The sequence below is a fragment of the Peromyscus maniculatus genome, chromosome 3 (genome assembly GCF_049852395.1).
Source record: "Peromyscus maniculatus bairdii isolate BWxNUB_F1_BW_parent chromosome 3, HU_Pman_BW_mat_3.1, whole genome shotgun sequence".
Classification (NCBI taxonomy): Eukaryota; Metazoa; Chordata; class Mammalia; order Rodentia; family Cricetidae; genus Peromyscus; species Peromyscus maniculatus.
Window position 1 is genome coordinate 50,589,840 of NC_134854.1, and position 27,429 is coordinate 50,617,268.

The 27,429-nt window shown below is 46.0% G+C and overlaps 1 protein-coding gene across 1 annotated transcript in view; it reads left to right on the forward strand.

Moving 5' to 3' along the window:
* The window catches only part of Dennd11 (DENN domain containing 11), a 34,418-nt gene extending 6,989 nt beyond the window's left edge, over positions 1–27,429 (forward strand). The window contains exons 2-9 of the mRNA XM_006997091.4: positions 5,496–5,595; positions 6,488–6,646; positions 12,654–12,807; positions 17,844–17,982; positions 19,156–19,287; positions 19,437–19,587; positions 20,341–20,409; positions 21,812–27,429. Coding sequence (XP_006997153.3) covers positions 5,496–5,595; positions 6,488–6,646; positions 12,654–12,807; positions 17,844–17,982; positions 19,156–19,287; positions 19,437–19,587; positions 20,341–20,409; positions 21,812–22,007 — 1,100 coding nt within the window. The 3' untranslated portion in view covers positions 22,008–27,429. The remainder of the gene's footprint in view (positions 1–5,495; positions 5,596–6,487; positions 6,647–12,653; positions 12,808–17,843; positions 17,983–19,155; positions 19,288–19,436; positions 19,588–20,340; positions 20,410–21,811) is intronic.

Consider the following 27,429-nt stretch of genomic DNA (forward strand, 5'->3'; position numbering starts at 1 on the left):
TGGATGGATGGATGGATGGATGGATGGATGGATGGACGGACGGATGGACGGATGGACAGACAGACGTGTGTGTGTGTGTGTGTGTGTGTGTGTGTGTGTGTGTGTGTGTGTGAATTTCTACCATTTCATTTGTTGCCCTGATTTGTAGTCAGATCGGTTAAACCTCAGGGAAAAAAAAATGGAAAGAACTTATTTATCCTTGACATAGCGTCTCCATCTGTTGACATTTTGTCATATTGGCTTCAGCCTTACATAGTCAATTCCACTATAACATGAAATAATGTGTTCCAGAAACTTCGGCTAGGAAATATCATGCAGTGCAAATCCATGTGAGAGGTGGGCACAACCCTCAAAAACATCAGAGTCACAGTGAAAGACAAAGAGGGGAGTTGGGGAGCAAGAGCCTCGTAGGAAGAGCAGGAGAGTCTCCAGTCTCTCCAGCATACGAGGTGGATAAGAAGTCCGTGAATCCAGTATGAGGATGGAGTCCCCTCGTTTGCCTAAGGAGGCAGGTGTTGGAGGGTTGAGCGGGTGAATTGTGGCGAACTAGGACAAGGGCTACCTGAGCGCAGACGGAAAGCTGTAATACTGGTGGGTAGGGGTGACTCCCAGCACGCACCAGACACAGGCTGATCATCTCTTCACGGCTTGAGTCTTCTGCACTCTCTGGTGTGTCTTATGGTTGAAATCATGTGAAGAAGAATTTGAAAAGCTCTTTCATCCAGTCCCTGAGTTATTAGTTACTTCTCACCACTGGAGTAAAATATTTGACACAAAGAGCTGAACTGAGGTTGGCTTTCGTTCATAGTTTCAGAGGTTCTGGTCAAGCACTTTTACCCACTGGGCCATCTCACCTGCCCAACTTTAGGATTATTTTGTCATTATTTATTAAATGACTAGCTGGATCTCTTTTTTTTTTTTTAATTGAATTGCATTGACTCTGTAATACAAAGAAATACTTTGTGTTCAAATTGTTCCCTAAGAGCTGCACTGGCCCAAGTTGAGCAGGCATTGTAAATGGCATTGATTTCATATGGGTTTAAATATACTCCCTGAACTATGTGAAAATAAATTGCCATGATGTTTAAATCTCACTCCTAAATAATTAAGAATGAACTTCCTCAGAGTGAGGCACTTTTCCTGTATAGCCAGTGTTTTTACCACTCCTAGGATAATTAGCACAGATTCATCAATTAGCTGTTTAAAAGACATGCTTGTTCCTAATAAAGCTGTGTTGTTCCATTTGTTTTGGTTTCATTACCCTTCCTCTCTTGTCCTAGGCACTGAGCTATGTTGGGATGTAGAAAAAAAAAATCAATCAACAGTTCTCCTCTCCAGCCTTTCAGAGTCTCATAGAGTGGCAGAGAGACAGGCATCTAAGGTGTGCTAGGCTGGAATAAGAGTAACAGGAGCTGTGCCTGGTTCCCTTTCCTTCAAGGAGCGTGTCAGCAGAAATGAACCCAGCCCTGTGTGGTGTTCTGAGGCCTCTGCCCTGTCCGTGATCTGCCCACCTGCTTCTGATGTCCTAATCCAGAAGGGCCTGCCTCCCTCTAAAAGTATCGGGCACAGCAGACAGGATGTCCTCCCTCCTTGGATTCTTCCAGCGTCTGTACAGTGAGGTTTGGCCGGGCGCAGAGCTGTAGTGAAGAGGACCTGGAGAACCCCTGAGGAATGGGGACATTATCCTCTAGGTCAGCTGTATTAAGTTGAACACAGACTTGCTCATGAATACCAGGCATCTAATAGCTATGGTCTAATCGAGATAGGATCCATTCCTTTTTCATGTGTGTAATAGCTTGCCAAAGATTGAAATATCGGCTTGGATTTAAGGGGCCACCCAGGGACCCGGGTTCATGTTGGTTTAAGCTTTGTTGATCCTTATATCATGACATCATCCACATCGCATGCTAGGCAGCATGATAGAGAAAGGGGCAGCATGTTCCTTCCCTCTCAGGCACATTGTGGAAGCGATGTGTCTCACTTCTGTCTGTATCCCACACCTACATGCAGGAAGGGCTGAGAAAGTCTTCACTGGGCGTCCTTGTACTAAGCTAAAAATAGCAGGTTTTAAGAATGGATATTGAGGGGCAGTTTGCTGTTATACCGGCGTCTCTAAAAACATCAAAGGGACTTTCAATAAAATTAGTCTCTGAAAAATGCTCCATAAAAATGCAATTATTGCAAGGCATATATTGATTCATGCCTATAATTCTAGTCCTTGGACTGAGGTAGGAGGATTGGGCTACACAGTGGGTTCCTGGTCAGTTTAGCTGGAGTGTGAGACCCTGTATCCAAATCCCCCCAAACAGACAACAGCAAACCCAGATGTATTGTCAGTGATGTGGGGAAACATTAAACACTATCGATCTTTTTGAGTTTCATATTGCAAAGTGACATACTAAAGACTCGGTGAAGTTCTACAATTAAAAACATATGCACAGTGGTCTTCGTTCAACCTAAGAAGATCTGGCCATAAAAGTGTTTCACACTGTACTTTATTTTTCTTTGAGAAGCCCTGTTCACAATAGCTGTGGGATTCCAGAAGGTTCCTTAGTGAAACCACAGGAACATGTGGGACTCGTGTCAGTCAAGATTCAGACAGAATCAGTGACTGCATCATGTATAAAAGGATTGCCGCAGGGGTTAGATCTTATGTAATATGGGGACTAATTAGCCAGTCTGTGTAAGACTGCTGTCTGCGTGGAGCTCAGTGTCAGAGGGTAGGTGGATGTGGGGGAGGACGGTGATCTTGGGAAGGAGGAGGCAGATGGGGCTCTTGGGAGTGGATGGGGACGTAGGTCAGCCTGTCCCTGCTCCTAGTTTTGTTGTGAGACAGGGTCTCACGATGTCGCCCTGCTGGCCTGGAACTTAACCTTACACTCAGAGTTCTGCCTGCCTCTGCCTCCCAAGTGCTAAGATTAAAGGCATGGGCCACCACGCTTGGCCAGTTGCCCCCAGTGTTGGTGATTTGGGTGTCCTGTAAGAGAAGTTGATATCCGGGTTTGGAAAGATGGCACAGCGGTCAGGAGCACCAGCTGCTCTTCCAGAGGTCCTGAGTTCTATTCCCAGCAACCACATGGTGGCTCACAACCATCTATAATGAGATCTGGTGCCCTCTTCTGGCGTAAAGTTGCACATGCAGATAGAGCACTCATATACATAAAATAAATAAATAATTTTTTTTTTTTAAAGAGAGAGAAGTTGATGTTCTTTGTGGATGAAAAAACACACTTAACTTAGGAAGTTCAAGGCAGTCCAGGGGAAAGTGTCTGTAGCATCAGCAGGCCTGGCTGCTGTTTCCACCTCAGAAGGTGAGGATAACAAACAGTACAGGTAATCTGCCAGATGCCCCAACACCAGCCTTCCAGATGTGACCCCTTCCTTCATATTCACCTTCACCTTTCACCTGAAATATGCATTGAAAGGAAGTCTGAGCCTGAGCCGTGCAGTTCAGCCTACTCAGGTGAGTGCCTTCCAAAGCCAGCCCAGGCACTTACCAGATGGCAAGCATAGAATTGTTTGAGCAGTGCTAATTGTCATAGCTTTTAATGAGCACTCACCTAAATGGGCATCAGTAGTTCAGTAGATAAAGTGCTACACCCAAATGATTGAAGTGATATATTGGACACATTCTTATCGCCGTAGGCGAACAAATAATGAGCAAAAGACATAGCTGTTTGCTTTTATAAAAATTGAAAAAGGTCCAGCTGATTCAGGGCCATGGTTAGGATGGATAAGAGGATGGACTTGGAGGGCTCTCAGGAGGTACTCTGATGTGCATGTAATGTTCTTAATGCCTCTTCACCTTCCTTTGCTTCCTATGCAGGAATGCTCTCTTTGGGAAAACTTGGTGTGTTGTATAATTTATACTTAATGCTAGGCTTCAGTACAGAGTTTAGGTAAGTTAAATTTCCTCAAGTTATAAGTAGTTTCGGATTGAGAAAAAGAAACTTTTTTAGAATTAGATGAACCCCATAAAGAGTGGGGTGGAGCCTAGGGATGCAGGCTAATGTGCTGCACGAGACCTTCCGTTAGATCCCTGGAGTTTAGATGGATGTTCATGCATAATAAGGGGAAGAAAACAGGAATGTGGGGAGACTTGATGCTTAGGAAACTTACCTTGACTCTCAAACTTAACTCCCTGTGAACATGTTTTCTTATCTTTAATCCAATTGTCAGAATGTCAATTTAGCCTTTTCTGTTTTATAGAATTTTTATTCCCTGTTCATGCTTTTTTGTTTTCAGTGAATTCATTAGTTGGATAGATTTGTAATTCTTTCCTCCAAAATAGATTCTTTGAACGTGCCTTGGGCTCTTGAGTGTGGGATGAGCCTCTGTGCCGTCTGCAGTGACTTGCAGCTAGCCTCGGTGTTCTCTGATGACCCAAACGATGATCTGAAAGGGGTGGTGGCTAAGGTAGTTGATGGAGTTTTGAAAGCCTAGAAAAGTAGGAATGGAGTGCTAAGCAGTTTGCTCAAAAATGAACTCTTGCAAGTTATTTATTCTTTGGCTTTGGAAAAATTTGAATATGCACAAATCAGGACAGATTATTCCAAGATGTTCTCTCTGCCCGTAGCTTATGTGGCTAATCGTTCAGTGCTCTCATTCCCTATCTGGAGGACGCCTGTTGCTGGATTCTAAAACGTCACCTACCTTCTGTCACAGTGGTCATCCAATTGAGCTGTACCTGCTGGTCTTACTCTCTGTCACCTTGTTACCGGTAGACTCTCATCCTGTTGTGGTCAGGGATGATGTCTTATTCTTCTTCGTGTTTCCAACCCCTAGCTTAGTAGAAACCCAGAAATTAGTTATGAGTGACTGAGTCCCAAAATTCCTGAAGTGAAGAACTGATCGTTGATCCTTGAAGAAGACCACATCTGGGGAGAGATGAAAAGGGGGGTGGTATGCTACACTGCTCAGAGAAGTAGGAAAAGATCCAGAATTGCATCCTGTGAGAGAAATCAGGAGAAAGAGAGGAGTTTTGAGGAATTAGCAAACATCGCAAGGTTGTCAGTGAGAATGAGGTTTTTTGTTTTGTTGCTGTTGTCTGTTTTTGTTTTGTTTTGGTGGCTATAGATTGTAAGATCAAAAACAATCTCAAGAGATCAAGGGAAGAATATAGGATGAAGAAATGGGAGCATAAGGTTAAATAAATAAATAAATCTCCCTGTACTTAGAGAAGTGAAGCCTTGAGAAGAAGATTTGGGAGTGACCCAAATGGCACCGCCACAGGGAGTCACCCAAAGGTCACTGAATTTGAAGCAGGGGATAGGGTCCCTCCACTGCCCCGTCCTGGTCTTCTGGTGTAGTTCATCAAGAGATGGATGAGATGAGCCCATGAGCATCTATCTCCTCACTGGTTCTGGATCAGTCTGATCAAACAGCACATTTTTTTTTTTTTTTTTTTTTTTTCCTGAGGAGCAGTGTGTGTTGTGCTGTGCTCTTCTCTCGGAATGATTTTTGTTTGTTTTAACCCGACCCCTCTGTTCCTACAGGAAACATGGTAGAATGGTGCTTACCACAAGACATTGACCTTGAAGGTGTTGAGTTCAAGTCTATGGCCAGTGGGTCCCATAAAGTTCAGTCTGATTTCATGTGAGTACTTCTGAATCCATTTTCTCTACTTGATCCCTCCTCTCCCACGTCCTCCAGAGCATGTTATCAAGAGGTGTCTTCAGGTAGTGTATGTACGTATTCTGTGTTTATCCAATTTCATAGCAAAAAGGGTTCCAGCTCTGCAGTTTGCAATGGGTCTTGACCCTCGCAAGCTGACAGTTCCTACAGTCGAGGTTCTGCTATCACTGAGCAATTGTGTGACCCTCATGGAGGTTTGGTTTTAGTGTAAGAGACGAGTTTCAGTTTAGTGTGGGTTAACCTAAGACATCTATATGATAAACTGGGAATACTAGCTTTAAGCAGGCTAGTTTTTAGTGTTGTATAAATGGTACATTGCAAATTTTGTGAGAAGCCAATGGATAAATTGCTTTAAGGATAATTTGTAGCTTTAATCTCTGCATTGGGATGAAACCAGGGCTAATCCAAGTGTGTGAAGGGGAAGGAAGTAAAGTGTCAATCAACCTCATTGATGCTGTCAGAGGCCAAGGAACTGAGAGAATCGGGATTTTTGCTGAGAAAACAGACTGAGTTTCAAAGGAGCCTGGACATCGCCTTGGTTCTGGCTCTCCCATGGAAGCTGTTAGTTGTGCCAGAGAGCATACCAGGGTCTGTGGCTGTGAGCATTTGAGTGACATGCCTGTAGAGACCACATGCTAACTCTCGCCCTTGACTCTGGGATGGCCAGTTCTGGAGTCTTGGAGCCTGGGCAATCCCTGGGAGATTGGATGACTTCTTTTACAGCCGAACTTGGTTAGTTGGAGCTCTGAACTATTGGAGCTATTTGGGCCGAGATTGCATTGCAAAGGAAAAAAAAGCAAAGATATGTCCTCTTCCTAAACTGGAGCCACAGTGCATATTTGGTCTGTTTTAGCTATTTTCGGAAGGGGCCCTTCTTTGGCCTGGCCTGCTTTGCCAATATGCCTGTGGAGAGCGAGCTGGAGCGTGGCGCACGGATGAAGTCTGTGGGTATCCTCTCTCCATCCTACACCCTGCTCTACCGCTATATGCACTTTCTGGAGAACCAGGTTCGGTAAGTGGCTTCCAGACATGGCTTTTGTATGTTGGGGGAAGTGGCGGGATCTGTGAGCTGGTGCCTCTGCACTGAGTCCCTGGACCTGGAGGCTGTGGGCCAGGAGTACAGGTGTCCTTCCTGTGGCATCTGCAGCTCTGGGTCAAGCCTCAGCCAAGGCTCCTTTCTTTCAGCAAATGTATTACAAAATAATTCTTTATCCTATAATGAAAGCTGAGGAAGATATTTGCTTTCAGCTTTTATTAATACTCTCATCAACTTTAATCAAATTTATTTTAATCAGACATGAACGTGATCTTTGTTTACACTTAGCTGCTAAACTTACCTTTTTTCCCAGGTAGGCAGGTGGAATTTCAAAATTGTTTTGGGTCAAATCACTTATTATTTGGGGTAATAAGAGAATATGTAACAGAAGCAGAAAATTATTAGTTACTAATTATTATTAGTCTCTCTATATATATACATGTATATATGTATATGTGTATATATATATGTGTGTATATATATATATATGTATATATATATATATCATAATTCAGGTAACCTAGTTGAACTTCAAACAATGCTGGTGAATTTTATATCTAGTCCTAGAAGCACCATTAAAATTTTAGCCTCTTGTCTGCTGTGTATATTTGTGTGCTTTGATAAAATATGCTTGACAGGTGGGCACAGTGGTGCATTAGCCCAGGAAATAAAGGCTTTCAGTTTACATTAGTAGCAACATAGCAAGACCTTATGTGTCACAATTAAAACATATATAAGTGTGTGTATAGTGTGTGTATGTGTATATATATACACACACACTATACACACACACATATATATGTACACACATATACACACACATAGTGTATGTGTACTTGGCATATATATAAACTATTTTATTCTATGCATTATTTATTCATTCATTCATTTATTCATTTTGAGTTAGAATCGTGCTTTGTAGCCCAGGCTGGCCTTTTGATTTGCAGTTGTATAGGATGCCAGACTTTTTATACAGGTAATGGGATGTGAACTGCGATCCTCATGATTGTGCAGCCATTACTCTGAACCACGGAGCCACCTCTACAGCTCCCCTGGGTCATAGTTTAAGTTGATTGGCTTTAAGCTAGTCCGTGTTCTTTGTCCATCCTTCTTTCCTTCATTTTCATGGTACTCCCTGTATCTTACATTTTATCCTTAGTGTCTGGCTCCCCCCATCTGCCCAAGAATATTCTGGAGTGAGCAAGAGTCTTAACTGCTTTTGGGTACAGAGGAGTTGGCTTTCCCAGCCTCACGAGATCTAAATCTCGTGATTTTAACGTAGTGAATTTTAACATAGATGACCAGATTTCTCTTCCTGAACAGTGATTTTTCAATCACTTTCTTCTTCAGCTTCTAAGCCAATGGTTCTTGATTCCGTAGCAACTCATTTTCTTGGGTACTAACTTCGGCTTTAGTTAAGATAGAAGCTAAGTTCCTCTAACAAAGAGGAGACCCCAACGTACAGCGGCTCAAACGAGTCAGAACCCCAGCTTTGCAGCCTGGCTGTCCCAGACCACATGGGAAGAAAGGCTCCTGTGTGGGTGGCGACTGGAGCAGGGCCTTCCGTCTTACCCATCTCCTAGTGTGACAGTGGAAAGTGACTCACTGTTATCTGTGACATTTCAACCAGGAAGGAGAGAGACTGATGCAAAGATCACAACTTGAACACAGCATCACTTCTGCACATTCCGTGGGCTAGTTGTTGGCCACTGGCCATACCCAACCGTAGGAAGTCTGGGGACATGTAGTTCCAGAAGGGTGATGTCATCGAAACTTTGGAGGTTCTATGTACTAAAGGAAGAAGAAAGCAGTCTCTACCAGTGTCGTGAACTCAGACTTTCCCCAACTGTCCTGTCCATCCAAGAACTCTATTAATCACTATTAATTTCTCATGTATCTTCTAAAATTGATACTTATGTATGTATGTATACAAATACATATCCGTATTGTTCTCCTTTATACAAGAGAAAGCAAGTTATCTATTCCCGTTCTGCCCTTTCATGTAACAGTAGAGGAGCTCTCACATGGGTACACCGAGAGCTGTATCGTTTTCCCTTGCTGATTAAAAAGGCTGGAACAGAGATGAGACTTTGATAACAGGGCATGAGGAAAGAAAAGAGTCAGGTCTGGGTGGGACAGTGACTGTTGTGTAAGTTAACTAGACTTGATTTCTTTACTTCCTAATCTGCATTTAAATTCATTCTGACTTCTGATGTCCCATGCTGACGTATTAGTATTTTATCTACAATTGTTACCTTCACTATCTCTCCAGCTGTAGATCTGAGTTCAGTCACCACAACCCACGGAAGAGAAAAGCCAGGTGTGATGGTGCATGCTTATAATCCCAGCACTGGGGAGGTGGGGAGGAAGATCCCTAGGGCTCACTAGCCAGCTATCCGAGCCTACTGGGCAAAATCCTGGGCCAGTGAGAGACCTTGGCTCAAAAAAAAAAAAAAAAAAAAACAAGAATCCTCAGAAACCATTCCTAAGGTTGACCTCTGACCTCTACCTATATTATCGAACACACTGTCGTGGTAACCTCACAGCATGTCATAATAGGTAACTCATGATTTATTTAACCATTCCATTATCATTGGGCTTTAAGATCGTTTCCTTTTTTTTTTAAATCTTTTTTTGGTTTTTCGAGACAGGATTTCTCTGTATAGCTTTGCGCTTTTCCTGGAACTCACTTGGTAGCCCAGACTGTCCTCGGACTCACAGAGATCCGCCTGGCTCTGCCCGCGATGAGTGCTGGGATTAAAGGCGTGCGCCACCACCGCCCGGCTGTTTCTTATTTTTTGCACCTATAGACAAGAGCATCTTTTGGGTAAATTCACATTCACGAACAGTTCTTTAGGGCAATTTCCTAGAAATGGAATCATTGGGACCAACTGCCGTGTACAGTTTGACATGTCTGCTACACCTTCAGAATGGTGATGGTACTTTCCTCATGAACCCGCCGTAGATGAGAATGCCTGATTTTTTTTGTATTGACTAAGCCCAGTGACAGACCGGTTCAGACCAGTAAGAACTCCACCAGAGTGGCAGAGTGTGATAGCTGACAGAGCATCTCTGATCCTTACAGTGGACGAACTACTGCAGAGTATGGTAGGGAACAGCAACCGTCTCTGTCCTGGGCATCTGCATAACCTCATGTGGCTGATCAGTGCAGGGGCTGTGGGCCTAAAGAGCATCCCACCCAGCATGGCTGCTCCTACAGGGGGATCCTTGATCTGGTTCCCACAGGAGGCGCTTCACAGCAGCAGCACACACTGAGTCACTTAGCCCCGCTGTTGAGAGCAGGACTCCTGCCTGCACAGTTTCCACGGGTGGCATGAGACGCAGTTCCATGCAGTAGTTTTTAATTTTCCTGCCCTTACTGAACCTCATCATCATCATTGTCGTCTCCATCTTTGAAAACCACCTTGTCTTCTGGCACTCTGTTGCTCTAGTACCCTTTACATTCTCTTGGTGGTGTGGCTTGATGATCTATTACAAAGTCTCCAGTGTGTTTAAACTCTGAGGCTTCCACAGGACAGTTGGATAGCGTTCATCTCTGAATTTCTGTTTAGGCCCGAGCTTCTGTCTCCTGTTCTACATTGTCTGTTACCGCCTTGTTCTGTCCTGGTAGGCAGGGATACCTTAGGCTGTTAAGGACAGAGTCCTGACATTAGCTGTTTTCTTTTTACATCTACACATTTCGCTCTGTGTCGGGGAATGGGATCAGGCTTAGTAGAAAAACACTTTACCTGCCGAGCCATTTCCATGGCCTTGTCTCTAGCTTCCTGGCTAAAAGACTCATAGTACCTACCGACTTTTTCTGTAGAATCTTGGTCCAAATGCAGCGTTGACTGTAGTCAGAGTGGAAAGACCAGCAAATGAGTAGCAAATCAGCAAAAAGAAAATGAAGGTGCATTGTTTAAATTACCTTGGATAAATTACCTCTTTAAGACAGAATATATAGATTCTCCATGGGCTTTTAAGGGAAAACAGATCTTAACTCAAACACATTTGAACTTTACCTACTCATCAAACTGGACACATTTCCCTGAAGAGTACCCACGACCCTTTTGCCTGCTCAGAACAGCTCGCCAGACCTTAGCCACCAAGGATTTCCTGTCCGGCCCAGGAGCATTTCTGAGATCGACAGCAGTTGCTGTAAGCACTCTTATGCTTGGTGATCACAGCTAACATATGGCTGCCTCCTGAATCCAAGCTTCCCAGACCCCTAAAATTAGAGAGAGGTACTTACTTTCAGTAATTATTTTCTAAACTTTTCTTTGGGAGGAAGCAAGGCTCCACTGTGTAATCCAGGCTGACCTTGAATTTATGATTCTCCTGCCTTAGCCTGTTCTTGGAGTGTAGGTATACACTGTCACACACAGCTAGTAATACATGCATGTACACACAAACACACACATACACTTTTTGGTTTTTTTGAGACATGGTTTCTCTGTTTAACAGCCCTAGCTATCTGGGAACTCTCTCCGTAGACCAAACTGGCCTTTAACTCACAGAGATCTGCCTCCCAAGTGCTGGGATCAAAGGTGTGCACCACCACGCCCAGCAGTAATCTTTTTTAAGTATTATGATGATGCGATGTTACTGCTTTTAATACATACAGACTTGTGCACAAAGTCCCTTGCCCTCACTTTGTCCCTGAGTGCTCTTAGTCATTCTGAGCAGTTTGAGTTACAGCGTGGAGTAGTCTCCTGGCGGGGTCGCTGGATGGGAGGAGCAGGGTTTGCCTGTTTGTAGTCAGCATTGTTTCACCTATAATTGATGTCCCTTTTTCTCCCCAAAGCTTCTCTTTAATTGTTTTGTGGTCATTGGAAAAGAAACCAGGGTTGAGAGGGCTCTTTATTCATCCTTCTATTCATTTGCTGGGACAGTCTAACAGGATCTGTCATGGGGTGCCTTAGAAGAAAGAAACTTCCTGTCGAATAGTTCAGAGACTAAGGCTCAGAAACCAAGTTGTCCGTGTCAGCAGGGTTTCTTCCCACATCTCTCCTGGCTCCATGCTTTGCTGCCCGTCTCTGGGTTCCTTGGCATCTGCATCCCCTCAATGTCTGCCTTCATCTTCACATGTCTACCCCAAGCCTGCGAGTGTATGCGAATTTCCCCTTTTTAAGTCACACCGAATCAGGGTTCCCTCAAAATACCTGGCTTTAACCTATTGCCTTGGTGAAGATCATCCAAATAGAGCCGATACTGGTCCTGAGGGAATGGTACCAAGGTAAAGGCCGAGATTCCAGCATAGCTCTGGGGAGGGAACAAAAGTCAACTTCTGACATTTCCATTAAACATGATGCCTTCACTTGGAGGCAGGATTCTGCATTGTCCAAATGCTCTAGGACCTCAATGGCATTCATTTTCTTGATCCAGGGAACGGTTGACAAGACTTTTGGCCTGAGCACAGGGTGTAACCGAGGAGACTGCAGGGAGTGTGTGTGTGTGTGTGTGTGTGTGTGTCTGTCTGTCTGTCTGTCTGTCATCTGTGTGTGTGTGTCTGTCTCTGTGTGTGTGTGTGTTTCTGATTCATTTGGATTATTACTTGATGTGAAAGTGTGAGCCCCTAGTGGCCTTCAGTCATTACTTTTCCTTTCTTTGGAATACTAATAACAGTACCAAACAGAAGCATGCTCATATTCTACACAAAGCAGAGCAGCTGTAGGCAGGGAGTGTGTGGTCGTCCAGGTTATCTCTTCCCACAATAAACAGTGCATGAGAAGCACATGTGGCCAGAGCAGTATAGCTTGCTCACGAAATAGACACTCAGCACAGCCTGTTCTTTTGAATGTATTTCATGCCGACGAGGAGTTTCAGGCCTCATGTTTGAATTTTGCATAAAGATCTTCTCTCATACTAATGGGGACTTGAAGGTAACCTTCAGGTGCAGACCTCTTGAGTACTTTAGCTCTTTGGGTAAGAGATGCGCAGTTGTGCTGGGCAGAGCTGCTCACTGTACACGTGTGTTACACAGACACCAGCTGGAAATGCCGGGACATTACTCTCATCTGGCTGCATTCTATGAAGACAAGAAAGGGGTTCTCCATGCTGGCCCCGGAAGGGGTGGCAGCTTACCGCCCGTCTACTGGCTGCCTTCCATCCACCGCTACATGTACCCTGAGATGAAGGTGAGGCTGGCCATTCTCTCACATATCTGGGAACAGTTGTTGTAGATTAGTTTTTAAATGGTAAGGAAGTTATGCCTCAGCCTTGTGCAGAATTCTGCTTTTGATAGAATTGGGTTAAATATAAGCATTTGGGTTCATTTAAGCATAAGGCAAATTACCTTAAATGATATGCCGTCTAGAGCCTTCTATAATCATAGAAAGCCATATATGCTGGACCACTCACTTGTGGTGGACTCCTAGGATGGAGGATGCCCTTGATTGTGTTGGTTGCTTCTGCTACTATAAAGCCAAACATCCAAACTAATGATGAAGACTCTGATGAACAGACAAAGTATTTCTTAGCTATGTTATTTTGACATTATTTTATTTGGAAATTTTGTAGCATCCTTTGCACTGGTACTAGCATGTTTGTTTAACATTAACAAGAAATCTGGCCGTGCAGTAGGTGTTCAGAAGATATAAAAGGGTCTAAGAATATGAATCTCTGCTTCCTCTTCCTTCTCCATCTCCTCCTGTGACTGGGCACAAGATACTTCAGTGAAACTTAGGACTCCTCTTGTAAAGAAATAATGCCTGGGTTTATGGGAGAAGGCTTAGTTAGGATTTCTAATGTATGAAGAGACACTATGATCATGTAATTCTTATAAAGGAAAGCATTCCATTGGGGCTGGCTTAAGTTCAGAGGTTTAGACCATTGTCATGGTGGGAAGCATGGTGGCAGGAAGGGAGACACTGGCCCTAAAGAGACAGACACTTGCCTTAAAGAGACACTTGGGCTTCTTAAACCTCAAAGGCCACCTCTAACACTAATCCAACAAGGCCACCTATTCCTGCAAGGCCACACCTAATAGTGTCACTTCCAATGAGCCTATGGGGGGCCATTTCCATTCAAACAATTACAGGACCGGTGTTGGTCACTAAAGCATTAGGCCATGTGGAAAAGAAGGGGTGCTAATTCCAGACCAGTTGATTGGGGATAGGGGGAGCATGATTCTAGTTTCTCAGCATATCCTATGAGTTAGGTATTCTGCTAATTTATTAATTTATCAATACCTGTTGCAAGACTCTTTTAAAGTAAGGTTGTTTGGTTTTTTGTTTTATTTTGTTGTCTTGTTTTCTATTGAAAGCAATTGAGGCTTATCGATGAATGGTTCAGTGAGTTGCTTTAGGCCTTACAGCTAGGAGACCAGGAAAATCTAAACACAGGACTGTGCCAAAGCCAGGGTCCACTCCCTACCCTCCTTTACTGCTTTTGCAGAGATGTAGACAAGAGAACACAGACATGCTGATGGGCCAAGAGCCAGTTACTTAAATGAGATTGAGTTTTTATGTCATTTGGCCATAAGGAAAAAAAAGTAGTAATAAAGATTTTATGAGCAAACCAAGAGAGTATGTTAGGTATTTAAAAGTAATTCAAGATGGGAACTCAGTAGTGTAGGAGTCAGAAGGCTGAAGGAGCAAGCAGAGAACACAGTGACCCCTTAGATTAGTAATCTCAGACAATAGTTTCTACCCTGTGTTGGCCAGCTATTGCTGCCTAACAAATCATCCAAGATTTAAAGCTTGAAGTAGTGCGTGGATATGATCCCACAGTTTCTGTGAATAAGGACTCCAGTCATGGCTTAGCTGAATCCCAGATTTAGGATCTGCTATGAGAGACGTCAGTTAAGGTTTCAGCCAGGGTTGGAGTCTCAGCACAAGACCCAACTGGGCAAATACCCATTTTCCTAAGTTCATATGGGAGCTGACAGGATCAGGTTTCTTCAGGGATGCCACACTGAAGGCCTCAGTTTTCCCTCAGTTCTCCACCATGTGGGACATTCCAGCTTGGCAGTCTGCTTCAACTAGATCAGCAAAAAGAGACTCTTAGCAAAATTAAGTCAGAATTCTTTGTAACCAAATCCCAGAAGTGAAAGGCCTGCAACGTAGCTGTAGTCTCTTAGTTGGAAGCAAGTTCCCCAAAAGGAAGAGGGGGTTGCACAAGGCTGTAGATACCAGGGCCACCTTCGATGTTGCTTGCCATATTTAGGGCCGGGGCACAAGGAAAAGTGACATCAGGATCAGAGCCCTGGGCGCAGGAAGGAGGGTCGCAGCCTGTGCTTGGACCTTTGAGGGAAGCACTGTGCCTCTGAGGCCAGGACTTCTTCAGTGGACAGCCCAGCTGTGCTGAGAGCTGAGAGGCTGGAAGCTGGTGAGAGAGGTGCTCACTGCTGCTGGAGAAGTGTTAGCAGCAGCAGCTAGGCATTGAAGGAAGCCCTCCCTTCCTCCTGAAGGTGTGGCTTCCCGTTAGAAGAACATAACAAGAGACTAGGTGGCCCGGGAGTCCCAGAGACATAGCGTGAGAATTTCCTGATCCTGTTATGTGGCTGAGAGACAGTTGGTAAGAAGCACAGGCTGATCAGAAGGATTGGGGGAGTGTATTGAACTGAACCCTGTCAAGCCCCATGAATGTTACTCAGCTATCACCAAACCCAGGGGAAGGTGGCCAACATCTGACCCGAATGTTCCTGGCTTCCTCTCCCCAGGGGCAAAGAGGGACAAAAGAAGAGAAAAGATAATCGCCACAGGCTTTTGCCCCATTAAAGGCAACTCATTAGCAGACCTGTCAGACCCTCCCAGATGTGATAGAAAGAAAGGTACTTATATAGGCTAAAGATACAAGTGGGTGGGGGGGTCTCCTTTTCCAGAAAACAGCATGTCAACAATTAAAATAAGTAAGTGTTCCTTTTGTTTAAGCAGCCCCACTGCTGGGATTTCCCCTTTAGATATGAATACAACAGAATTGTGTGTGTATGGGACCTGAGGCACCAGCATTCCCTCATCTCTAGGCCCTTTTTTTTTGGTTTTATGAGACAGGGTTTCTCTGTGTAGTTTGGGTACCTGTCCTGGAACTCGCTCTATAGACCAGGCTGGCCTCGAACTCACAAGAGATCTGCCTGCCTCTGCCTCCTGAGTGCTGGGATTAAAGGTGTGCACCACCACTGCTCGGCAAATAACTTCATTTATTTTTATTTTATGTGCATTGGTCTTTTGCCTTGCATGTATGTCTATGTGAGGGTGTTGGATTCTGGAATTACAGACAGTTGTAAACTGCCATGTAGGTGCTGGGAATTGAACCCGGGTCCTCTGGAAGAGCAGTCAGTGCTCTTTACCACTGAGCCATCTCTCCAGATCCTCATCTCCAAGCCTTTATATACACTCATTGTTCTGCCAGAACAGTGTCCTGATTCATTTGCTGTATTGAAGCTTAGATGTCACTTCCTTCAGGAAGCCGTCTCTATCTCCCAGAATGCAATCGAGCACCTTCCCGTCTGACCCCAACAGCTGCTGCCCTTCCCCACCAGGCTGTCACCTCAGGCTGTATTCTAGCTGCTTTCTGACCTGCTTGGCCACCAGTTAACTGTCCCAGTTGGGGCCTGGGTGTCTTTATTCATTATTGAAACTAGAATACTTAGTAGTTTGGCACAAAGTAACTACTCAGGGGATAGTTCTTGAGTTAATGGCCGTGTGCATCCACAAATGAACAAACAAGATAAGAATTTAGAATAACTTACTCTAGGACACACTTGCACAACCCCGTCAGGTCAGGTCTCTGTGCGGTGCAGGCACATGCATGGCAAGGACCTAAAGGTGGCAGAAGGAAGGGACGGAAGGAGGGGCTGTGCTCTGGCTCCCTTGCCTGGCTGCCATTTGACTTGGCAGAGATCTGACCAGCCTTGATCAACTAGGCCCTCTCTCCCTGGTGATCGAATGAAGTGCACAGGAAACAGGCCAAGAGTCACAGCGGTCATGCTCCGTGGAGGATGGCCTCGCATGCAGCAGGGGGCCGGTGAATGGTGTCAGGGTAGAGGTTGTAGGCTGCTTTGGAAAGGAAGATCCCTGGTCTAAGCAGTCCGTCAAGGCTCTGAAGATTGAGGACAGCCAGTGGAGACAGAGTGCAGGGACTTAGGTCACCCCCACAGCTCTCAGCTTGCTAAACTCACTGTGTTCTTTGGGTAGCTGCCTATCTTCAGAACTGCTCTAGCCTGCCTGCCTTATGGCAGATGAGCCCTCTTATGCCAACAACTAAGCATCTAAGTGGCTTTGGTTTGAAGCCTGTTCTGCCAGTGACACTGGTGTCCTCAATGCCATGGTGTTCCTAGCTCTAGTTAGTCATTCGTGTTTTGTCTCGGGTGGTTCTTAAGCCAGGTGAGGTAACCCATGGTCTGGTCTCCCTGTTTTAGGGACTAGGAAAGCAGACTGGAAACATAGGCTCACTTTCCCAGGCTTCTGTGTTAGGAAATGGCAAAGGCAGGAGTGTAATTTCTCAAGCTTATGCTCTGGGCCCCTAGCACAGTCCTTCCAGAAGGTAGCCCTGCAGGAGGGCGGCTCCCTGCAGTTAGCATTCCAAGGAAGTTGGTTACAGTTGGCGTATACCAGAGGTAGCCATGAGACCCTTGGACCCTCCCTGCCTGTGACTACTGCAGATACCTTGCTGTGCACAGTAGCCCCCAGGTCCCTGCAATTTCCGTGTTTGCTCATCCTTTTATTATGTACGGTGCTCAATGTTTTTGTGTTGAATGTTCTCATTGAGGCATACTGTATCTTCAAGGGAAGTTTCTAAAAGTAAATACTTTTTAAAAACTCCGGCCTTTGAAACCCCTGTACCGGCACACACATGCGAGGGACCAGAAGAGAGCTTGGATCCCTTGGTTCTGGAGTTGCGGGTGTTTGTAGGATGCCCGTTACGTAGTGCGTGATCTGAACTCCTGTTGTCGTGATTGTACATTGAGCGTGCTGAGCCACTGAGCCATCTCTCCAGCTTTCAGACTGCTGAGTTCTAAATAATAAAATCCAGCGTTTCCTCTGCACTGCTCTTAAATTCAAACTTCATTCGGTCAGGGGAGCTGACGCATCAGAGAAACCAGCCACCAGGTACCGTTTTGTGTGGAGGCAGCTATCTCGTAATGCTTGATGGTACATTGGCGTTTTCACGGAAGGCTGTTTCACAGTGACAATCTCTAACAAGCTATCCACCTGCCCTTGTGTGTTTCCAGATCACACACCCGGCTGGCTGCATGTCTCAGTTTATTAAGTTCTTTGGAGAACAAATCCTCATTCTCTGGAAGTTTGCCTTACTCCGAAAGCGCATTCTGATATTTTCTCCCCCTCCTGTGGGCGTCGTCTGCTACCGAGGTAACTAGGAGCCCAAGTGAGCGGCTCTGCCTAAATGCCCAGCTCGTATGCTCTAGTCCTTCGGTCATTAAGCATGATAGGAGGGGTTTGGGCCATATCGGTGGGATCAAGGCTTCTGGTTAGATTTGTATTTTAGAATGTGGAGTCTGGAGGCAGTGAAGACGGATGGAGTGTCACCTTTGTATCTTGGGGTGAGATGAGGTAAACTGCATCAGCTTGACTGAAGTATGCAGGAGTAGAGTTGAGAAAGAGTTTAGGATGAGGCTACCAAAATGGGGGGCCAAGGAGTGGTGGGGAGTTAACTTGGGTGTGTACTGCTTGAGACATTTCCAGGGAGGTGTACAGCAGGCACTTGTGTGATTGGGTCAGGACCTGTGGGGAATAGTTGGGCTTGGGAAGAAGGTTTGAGAGTGACGTTAAGCCCATCTAGTAACCTTGGGATGGATGGCATCTCCTGGAGAGTGGGGAACGAAGGTGTCGGGTCTAAGAGGTTGGCAAATAGTGGTGTAAGGGCAGGAGAGTGAAGGAGATGATGGAGAGAGGAGGACCAGAGGATGGGAGGTTCCAGCAGGCCACGGCATTGAGGAAGGGGAAGGTCAGCAGAACCAAAGTCTTAATGCAAATTCAGGCCAGTGAGAGAAATTCAGAAAACATCTATTCGATGATAAATTGCTGGTGAGACCTTCAGGATATCAAGTTCTGCAGTGGGTCCCTCAAAGATTTTCCAAGACCACCTGGTTACAGGATAGATAGTGTCAACAAAGCCCTCCCCCAGCTCCTGAGACAACTGCCCATTGCCCTAGCAAAACACTTGAGGCTGGGAATTCATAAGATGTTTGGGGATGCTGGCATCTGGTCATCCTCTGAAGGTCCCATGGTGGCAGAGATCACATATGAAAGAGGCGCATAGGGGAGTGAGCAGACTCACATTTTAGCATGCTTTAGAGATACCTGACTCGGTGTCTCCAGACTATGTAAGATGGAATGCCATCTTAAAGATCCTGCATCTCTCAGGACTGCTACACTGGGGACCAGGCCTCAATGTGGGGTTTGGCAAGAACAACAAAATGTAGCAGCCTCACTGTTGGGAGGTACTGACCTGCTCGGTCTTGGGTGGATGGAGGAGAGGGAACAGGAGGGAAAATTCCTCACTTCTGTTGTCCCCCCCTGCAGTGTACTGTTGCTGTTGTCTGGCCAACGTCTCACTGCCTGGCATTGGGGGCACCATCCCCGAGTCGAAGCCTTTCTTCTATGTGAACGTGGCTGACATTGAGAGCCTGGAAGTCGAGGTGTCCTATGTAGCCTGTGAGTACGGGGCCCTCCCCTCCTCCTCTCCCTGTGTCCAAACCCTCTCCTCTCAGAAATAGGCTCTTGGACTCTTGGTCCTGTAGTAGCGTTGGGGTGGCTGTCTGTGTGGCCCCTTGGGGTTACCTCATTAATCCTGGGCTCCACAGGCACCACGGAGAAGATATTTGAGGAGAAGCGGGAGCTGTACGATGTCTACGTGGATAACCAGAATGTAAAGACACACCATGACCACCTGCAGCCCCTGCTGAAGATCAACAGCGCAGACCGGGAGAAGTACCGCCGGCTCAATGAACAGAGGTGAGAAGGCGGCTGGTCCTCCGTATCCACGCCGCGTGTGCCAGTGAGTGCAGCCCCGGCCAGTGCTGTGCTCTAAGGACCAGAGACTCGGAGGGCAGTCAGCAGCACCGTCCTATGCAGGATGGCTCTGTGAAATCTAGGAAAAGCCTACTCTGCCACCCCTTTCCTTGAGCGTTCCTAAAAGCAGGGGGTGGGGAGCAGGGGCTGGAAGTCAAGGGGAGCTCTGTGCATTAGGAGTCCGACATTCCCGTATACTGCCCTCACTGCAGGGTAGCACACACAGGGGTGGTTTCTGATTGGCTCGAGAATCTGAAACTCTGTGAAGCAACAGTTACAACGCTAGCTTTCAGAAACACCCCAAAAGACCTTGTTTGGATCAGCCCATATATGTTTGGAATAGCCATTTATTGAGCATCTACGCAGTCAGGACCCATTAGGAAACTGGTGTATGCACACTGTCTGGTGGAACTCTGAATTCTTTGTTTATCCTAGGAGAGAAAGAGTTAGCCTATCATCCCCATTCAGCGCACAGTCAGGCAAGACAGCCACTTGACTAAGGCGGGGTACTATTGCACAGATCCTGCCTGGGTTTGAGCCCAAGCTTTGCTCATTCTCTTCCCAGTCTCTGGCCTGGCACCGACTGCCTGGTGGGGCTTCCTGAGAGAGATGGGCGTTGTTGATGCTCGGTTGCTGCCAGTCATGTAGTTGGATGCAGGAGCCACTAGAGTCTGATCATGTTCTCCCTTCTCACAGGCAGATGCTCTTGTACTCCCAGGAAGTTGAGGGAGACTACAACCCTTGTGAAGAAGACCTCTTTGTGCTGTGAGTTGGCCTGGGCAGCAGCCGTGGGGCTCTGGGAATCCTTTCAGTGCTGACTTCCATGGACAGACACCTTGCTTCCCTCCCATGCAACCCACTGCCACTGAGGATGCCCTTTATTATTCTCGGGGCTCTCCGTGCTCTAGGCTGAGAGGTAGCCCTAGTTCTGCAAACCCAGAAGGGTAAACCCAGAGTGGCTGAAGAGATGGGGGCAGGTCCTAGAGAAAATGAGGACCCTGAACATGCATCTTGTTGAACATTTGCATCCAGAATGTCACCACATAGCTGTCCATTTCTCCACCCTCTCACTCCTTGAAAGGACCAGTTCCTTGTGCCGAGTATTATGAGATCGTGTGGACATTCAACCCTTGAATCGAGAGTAATCTCTTTTCTCTAGATCCGGTAGCCATGGAAAGGGCTGGCTCCTATCAACACCCATTGCATTCAAGCAACCACAGGAAGTCCTGTTTCAGAATTAGAGCAGAATTGTAATTGAAGTAGAAACAGATCTTCCTGAAAGCCCTAGCTTTGATGGAGGCATCCTCACACAGGTTTATCTTGTTTTGGAGTCCACTTTCTAATGGACACACACTGTGTGTATGGGCAGACACAGTCTTGTCAAGGTGTGACAAAGAAGTCATTTTGTTGTCTGTGGAAGGCCCAGAACCCCAGAATAGTGTGGCCAAATTAATGCCTTTCTAAACAGCTCATTTACTCATTCAGCATGGCTGTAAAGCTGTGACTTTGAAATACTGTTTTAATATATCCTCTTGCTCCAAGGAGAGGGGACCCCCCCCCCCCCCCGCCCCCCGAGTGCTGGGAGCTGGGTCATTCTCAGTGAGGGCACTTTTCTCCCCTTTCCACAGCACGGGCTTCAGAACTGCCCTGTTCCTGCGCCAGCTCCTCTGAGCTCTCCCTTTCTGTGTACAGCATCCGTGACTTAGGGCTGCAAGGCCAGCGCAGAGCCCCGGGCTCTCCAGCCAGGCTTGCTGGCTACCAACGGCAGCAGGTCCAGTCAGGGCTTTGAAGAATGTGCATTTCAGTCTCTCGCTTGAAGTCTTGGTCCAGAACTGCATCTTCAGGTTCTGTGTCTTCACTCTTCCCCTGATGATGACGCAGAGGGAGAGAAGGTGTCTATGGAGCCTCTCTGGGAGGCTGTGCTTAAAACAGGAAAATAGTAGTCAAGCCATCATCCATACAGATTTCTCTATCATCCAGTGGCGATTCTCACCTATGGTTTCCTTGCTGACATCATTCACACTCTAATAACCGGTTAACTTTCACCCCCTTTAAAAATTGGTGCACTTAGTTCAGAAGGCTTACAAAGTTTGGGCTCTGCATGTTTGGGTTATCTGGTTGACCTTTTTGCCTTGTCTTCTCTCCCTTTCCTGTCTTGGAAATGCAGGTTTTTCCTAGAGCAAAATAACCGGATTTTTCAGACTCTATTGGAGGTGTCCGCCAGTCAAGACAAAACTCTCACAGCCGAGCATGCCCGAGGCATGGGACTGGACCCCCAGGGAGACAGGAGCTTTCTCATGGACCTGCTGGAGGCCTATGGCATCGATGTCATGTTGGTCATTGACAACCCCTGTTGTCCCTAAGCAGAGTACCACAGGACTGGTGGTGAGACGCTCATGTGGGGTGACAAGAGCCTGGAGTGCACCCCAGGCCCTCAGCAGCTTCAGGCTTAAGTTGATACAAAGGACCATTGATACTTTCCAACACATGTAGTGTTTGCCATTTCCTTTCTCCCCCTCAGCCCTGGGCTGAGGGGAGGCCACCTGGGTTTTGTAGCTTCTGGTTGGACACGGGAGTCTACTGTCTTCCACTACTGCTTTGGATTTCGTCTTAGGAGTTCTGCCAGTCAGAGTGAGTCAAACTCTGGGATGAACAGTTGACAAAATCAGTACGTCTTCGTCCTTTGCTGCATACAAGAGTAAGACAAGCACGTGCCCTAGTGTGGCCTTAGCCTAAAACCAGAAACTAATCAGAAGACCTTTCAGGGTCACCAGGTTCTAGGGGTCAGGTTAGGATGACCTATGTGTCATAGGGCAAGTCTGCACCTTCTAGGTTGACTGGAGTAGGGGCCACAGAGAAGGAAAACAGCGTCTCTGACAGAATGGCAGGGTAAGTAGAAAGCTAGAATGAATCCTTGAGATCCTTCCTAAAGTAAGGGAATGACGTCTGAGCAATATATCAACCCTGCCACCCCCTGCATTTCAGACCCCTTGGGATGGATGGGTTGGTGGATTCTGAAGGTTGGTGCTAGCCCTGGAGCTTACAAGCAAGTTCGTTTCACATTTGAGTCTCTTTTGTGGGCTGACTATCTTCTTGGAATAACAGCTTTAAACAGGCAAGGGAAGAAATCTCATGTTTCTCTGAGAGCTCTCTGGAGGGACTGTTTGCAGTCCTGAAGCAGATACTTCTAGTGAATTCTGAAATGTAGCCAGGGTCCGACCTGGTTGGCTCAGAGGTCGGGATGTGGTGTGAATAGGTCTTTAACCAGTTTGAAACTCCCACAAACTTAGCTTTAGCAGAGACAGCATTCCTTAGGCTGAGCAATTGAATCCATAGACTTAAGAGATTTGACAGGGAAAATATAACAGTGCCTCCCCTGCCAAGAAATCGCAGACTACCAACCATGCCCACTTCCTTTGGTCTAGGACGGAGCCTGCAGTCAGTCACCTTGTTCTTTGGGGCTGGGTCACTTGTGACTGCTAGGTTACTAGATGAGACATTAGATGAGAGGGCAGTTGTTAACTATACTCAGAAAGCCAGTTCCAACGCTAGTCCCTTAAAGATTTTGTATTTTCAGTAATGATTTCTCCTCCTATGCTCGTTATATGTGAACAGCTAGCTAGCCATCAAACATCCATGTCTGTAGCCCAAGAGCAGCCAGGCTGACGTCCACAGCAGAGAGAACTTCGGATGGAAGGGCTGTGTCTCTTATCTCAATTCTAGGTTCTAGAGGCTCACTGCTTAACTCAAGTATTTTCACTGTAGTTCCCTGATAAAAAATTCAAGAGTGAAGGGATTTGCGAGTGCAGATGCAAATACACACTGATGAGTCAGGGTAACATCTTTTCTGTAAATATATAAGTAAGTTTAGGCATTGACATAAACTGTTTAGCTAATAGATTTTTTTCCTCTGCAATGTGGGTTTAGCCATCATTTCAGTAACATGTTTACAAAACACAGCTGTGCTCAGTGGCTGGAGTTTTCCCTGCTTTTTCCTTATGGCTGTCTTCTCCTCTTGCCCCGGGCTGACTGAACAGGGTCTATCTGATGCTGATGAAACAACACTTCTTCTAATGATCTCTAAGAGCTCCAAGTTGGGGGTAGATAGATAGCCAGAGACAGGAAGAGCCCATTCTGAGAACCTCCCCAGGGCCTTCCACTTGCCAGCACTGTTTCCTGTGCCGATGTAAAGATAGCAAGGATGAGAAAGGTTGGCTTTTGTTAAGTTGGGCCTTGTGGGCCCTTTTTAACTAAGCTGCTGTTTTCCTGGTCTCTTTGTGCCCCGCCCACCCATGTAGAGGGCCAGTGTATGGGTGGCCCCAGAGGGAATACAACCCAGAGACGATGTCATGTCTTAGGTGTGGGGTTAGCTGACCCCAGAGCAGAACTTCTGGTTCAACTTCTCCTTCAGTCCTTTCCTACTTTGCCAGTATCCTCCTGGGGCCCGAGCCTGGCGCAGGCCTCCGTGTGGCCGAACAGCACGTATGTTAGCACCTCTGCAGCCTTGGCCTCCACTGATCAGCTTCGGGGTATGTTTTAGAAAGGAAGCCCTGCCTGTGTCCCTGTGAAGTCTGACTTCATACCAGACTGCTCCCCCAGTGGCAGTGAGCAGATTCAAGCCTGCCTCCTGCGCTGCAAGTCCCCTCTAAAGGGAAGGAGTGTGTAGACTCTAGAGGAAGCCCTCTACAGTGACGGCAGAAGCTAGGAGCTAGGATTGGCTTTTTCTCACTCTTTTGAAATACTTTCTGAAAAACCATCTGGTTTCATTTGGAAGAAGTTAGTTCACATCCTTAACAACTTCCTAGGTCTGACCGTCAGCAGAGTCAGGCATATTTTATTACCACTGGCCTCTAGGGAACAGGGTTAAAACTCAGATGTGGGTCCTGCCACTCTGCTGGTGGCCCTCATCGGATCCCTGCCTAAGCTGGCAGAGCCCTTCTGGGGAGCACTAAACCCTATCTGTACCATGCTGTGAACCATGTGCCAACCCGGAAGCACTTGCTGACTTACATTGCTGGCTACTCAGTCATTTTTAAGTTAGAAGACACTCCAAATGACAACAATCCTCAGGGGGCCCGAAACTGGGGTTTTGGATTTGTGGACATTTATATATATATATAAGATACTAAGCATAACAAAGGCCTCTTAAAGTGGATGTTTTCAATTTTGTTAGCAGATGGTAGATAATACTTAGGACTCTTTCTCCAGAAGGAATAAAAAAAAAAAAAAATAGCAGAGCTTATCTCCTACCGGTCTTCAAAGGAAGGGCAAGTCATTGCTTGGTATTAGCTTTGGCTTTAAACATGAAGCCTTCCCTGTGCTGGGCACGCATCCAGGCCAATGTCAGTGTCCTACCTGGGACCCATATGGTCCCGCCAGTTAGGAGTACAATGTGACAGGAGGCATTTGCCTCCCACACCTCCCACCCACCCAGGCTATGGGAGAGAAGCTGTTTTCATTGCTGTGACAGAAGTTAGGATAGGAACTTAAAACTGTACCTTACCTTGCTGGGAAGCACAGGAAAACCACAGGAAAGGTAAGAGTGACACTCAGATACAGTAATGCCAATGCTTCATGGGAAAGTTCACTTACGTAATTATCGAACATATTTTAGCTAGAAGATAAAGGTAAATTAAGTCATAGCTAATTGCTGTCTTCCTTCTGGGAGTAAGGGGGATGAACTTGCTCTATCTAGAGGTGCTGAAAGCCTACCGGTGTAGTGAGAAGGTAAAAATGAACTCGGCCTTCCACAGGGACTTTCAGGAGACTTTTAAAGGGTGGTAGCCGATTAGCCTTCTGGTGACAAACACTATCCTCTTAGAGATGCAGGAACTCAGGAACTGTCTTTCTCTTAAACTGCACAGAGGGAGTGGACTGAGGGGCCCTCTCCAGGTCCAGTGTGATGGTCCTTGCAGTGGTAAGGAAGGGATTCAGGGTGTGAATGAGTAGAACTATAGGGTGATGCTGAGTTTCACGGTGAACTCGCCTTACCGTGAGAAGAGTTTGAAAACGAACAAGAACATCTGTAGGAAGATCACCAGGCTCTCCAGGGGCTGCTACCTTCCCGTTAGACCTCCAGGCTAGTAGGCTGTGATTCTGAGAGCTGTCCAGCCTTCTCCTCTCTCCCCCACAGCTAATAGTTCCACCCATTGGTGAGGACCCTTAAGGCCCATGGGCTTACCTCAGCAGGCCCAGTCTCATCCCTTCTCATGAAAATCCTTTTCTGATTCGGGTAGGGGCAGGGAAGGAGCTAAGGACTCCTTTATACCCAAGTCATGGGTTTGACTAGTCTACTTGATTGCTAATATACCTCTGTTCCCAGGAGCTACTGGAGTACTGAGTGTTGTAGGGAAAATACTGTGAATTGAGGTAATGTTTTTCCTATGAGGAACGGAAGTTTATTTTTATAATGTTACTGAGTGGTGAATTGAGTACTAAAGTGTTGAAATGGAAAGGAATTGCAAAGTTATAATCTAAGAAAGAATGGGCAGCTTTATAATCGGATAGCAGCTGAGGCCCTTAGAGGTGTCCCTGTCCATGACAGTGTATTGAAGCCCGAGCACAGACTCGGATGTATTTTTTCAGCAGCACTGGTTGGCCTGGGAAGGATGAGATGGGCACCAACCTTGGGGGACGCTTCAGGACAGAGGTAGTAAAGGCCGTCTTTCAGTGACTGCTCCCTCCTGGTCAAGGGAGAGGGTGGGAATGGGAAGTGGCTTTCTGCCTGGCACTTTAATTCATTGTCGCGGCTGGAAGTTGGGAGATGTTGTAAATTTAGAAAAGGAGTAGGAATTTTCTGGTGCTATAGAAAAATGAAGATGGGAGAAAAAAAACTCTGCTTTCGTCTTTTTAGAACTTAGTCTAGAATTTCAACATGGCCCCGGCTCTTAGAACCATGTTGACTTGGTTTCTGAAAGGTTTACAGCAGAGGTTTCTTTACATTTGCAGCAGGTGCCTGCCCAGTCTAACAGTGAGTTTACTTTGCTTCCTAATAATGCTGGGACTTATGGGGATAGAATTTTATAAACTGTGCCCACACAGATGGAATTTCAAAGTGAAAAGCCCATACAGAGAAAATATATTTAATTGACATTGTATCTGGGTAAATTAAGCAAAGATATATAAAAGTTAGGAAAACGAACTTTGTGTTTGTTGTGCCCACATCAGCCATCAGAAATGGGGGATTCTGGGCCCCTGAACTGCCAGCGTGAGTGGCTTCTGGGACTTGGGATGGAGGTAAACAAAAACAACTTCCTTGATTTGTCCAAAACTTGCTGGCTAAATTTTTGTGTAAGTCTGGAATATAATCCTTTCCTGAAAATGAAATAGTTGTAACCAAGGAAATCTGTTTTCCTAGTTGTTTTTTTTTTCTTTTCTTTTTAAAACATAAGTGTCCCTGTTGCCTTAAATGTAAAAACCTATTTTGAGTAATAACCCCAGCCTAAGAGTTATAGCAATAAGAGACCCTAATCTATTTTTGTTTCAAGTCTTTACCTCATATGACAAAGTCCGAAGGATAACTGGTAAGTTTTGCTCTGGGTACTACTGCAGAGCGATGTATCCTCTCTCTGTCTCCAGTTGGGTATTTACAGACCTGAAGAAAGCTGGACCTAACCCTGAGGCTAAGTGGAAATGTTTCTTGAATTGATTCTTTCTGTGGTACAAGTGACACCTGTGTGTATCATATCTGTATATATCTGAACCAAGTTATGTGCAGAGGTTGATAATAACTATATTTACAAAGAAGCCCCAATTTTTACAATTAAAGTTCACATTTTAACATGA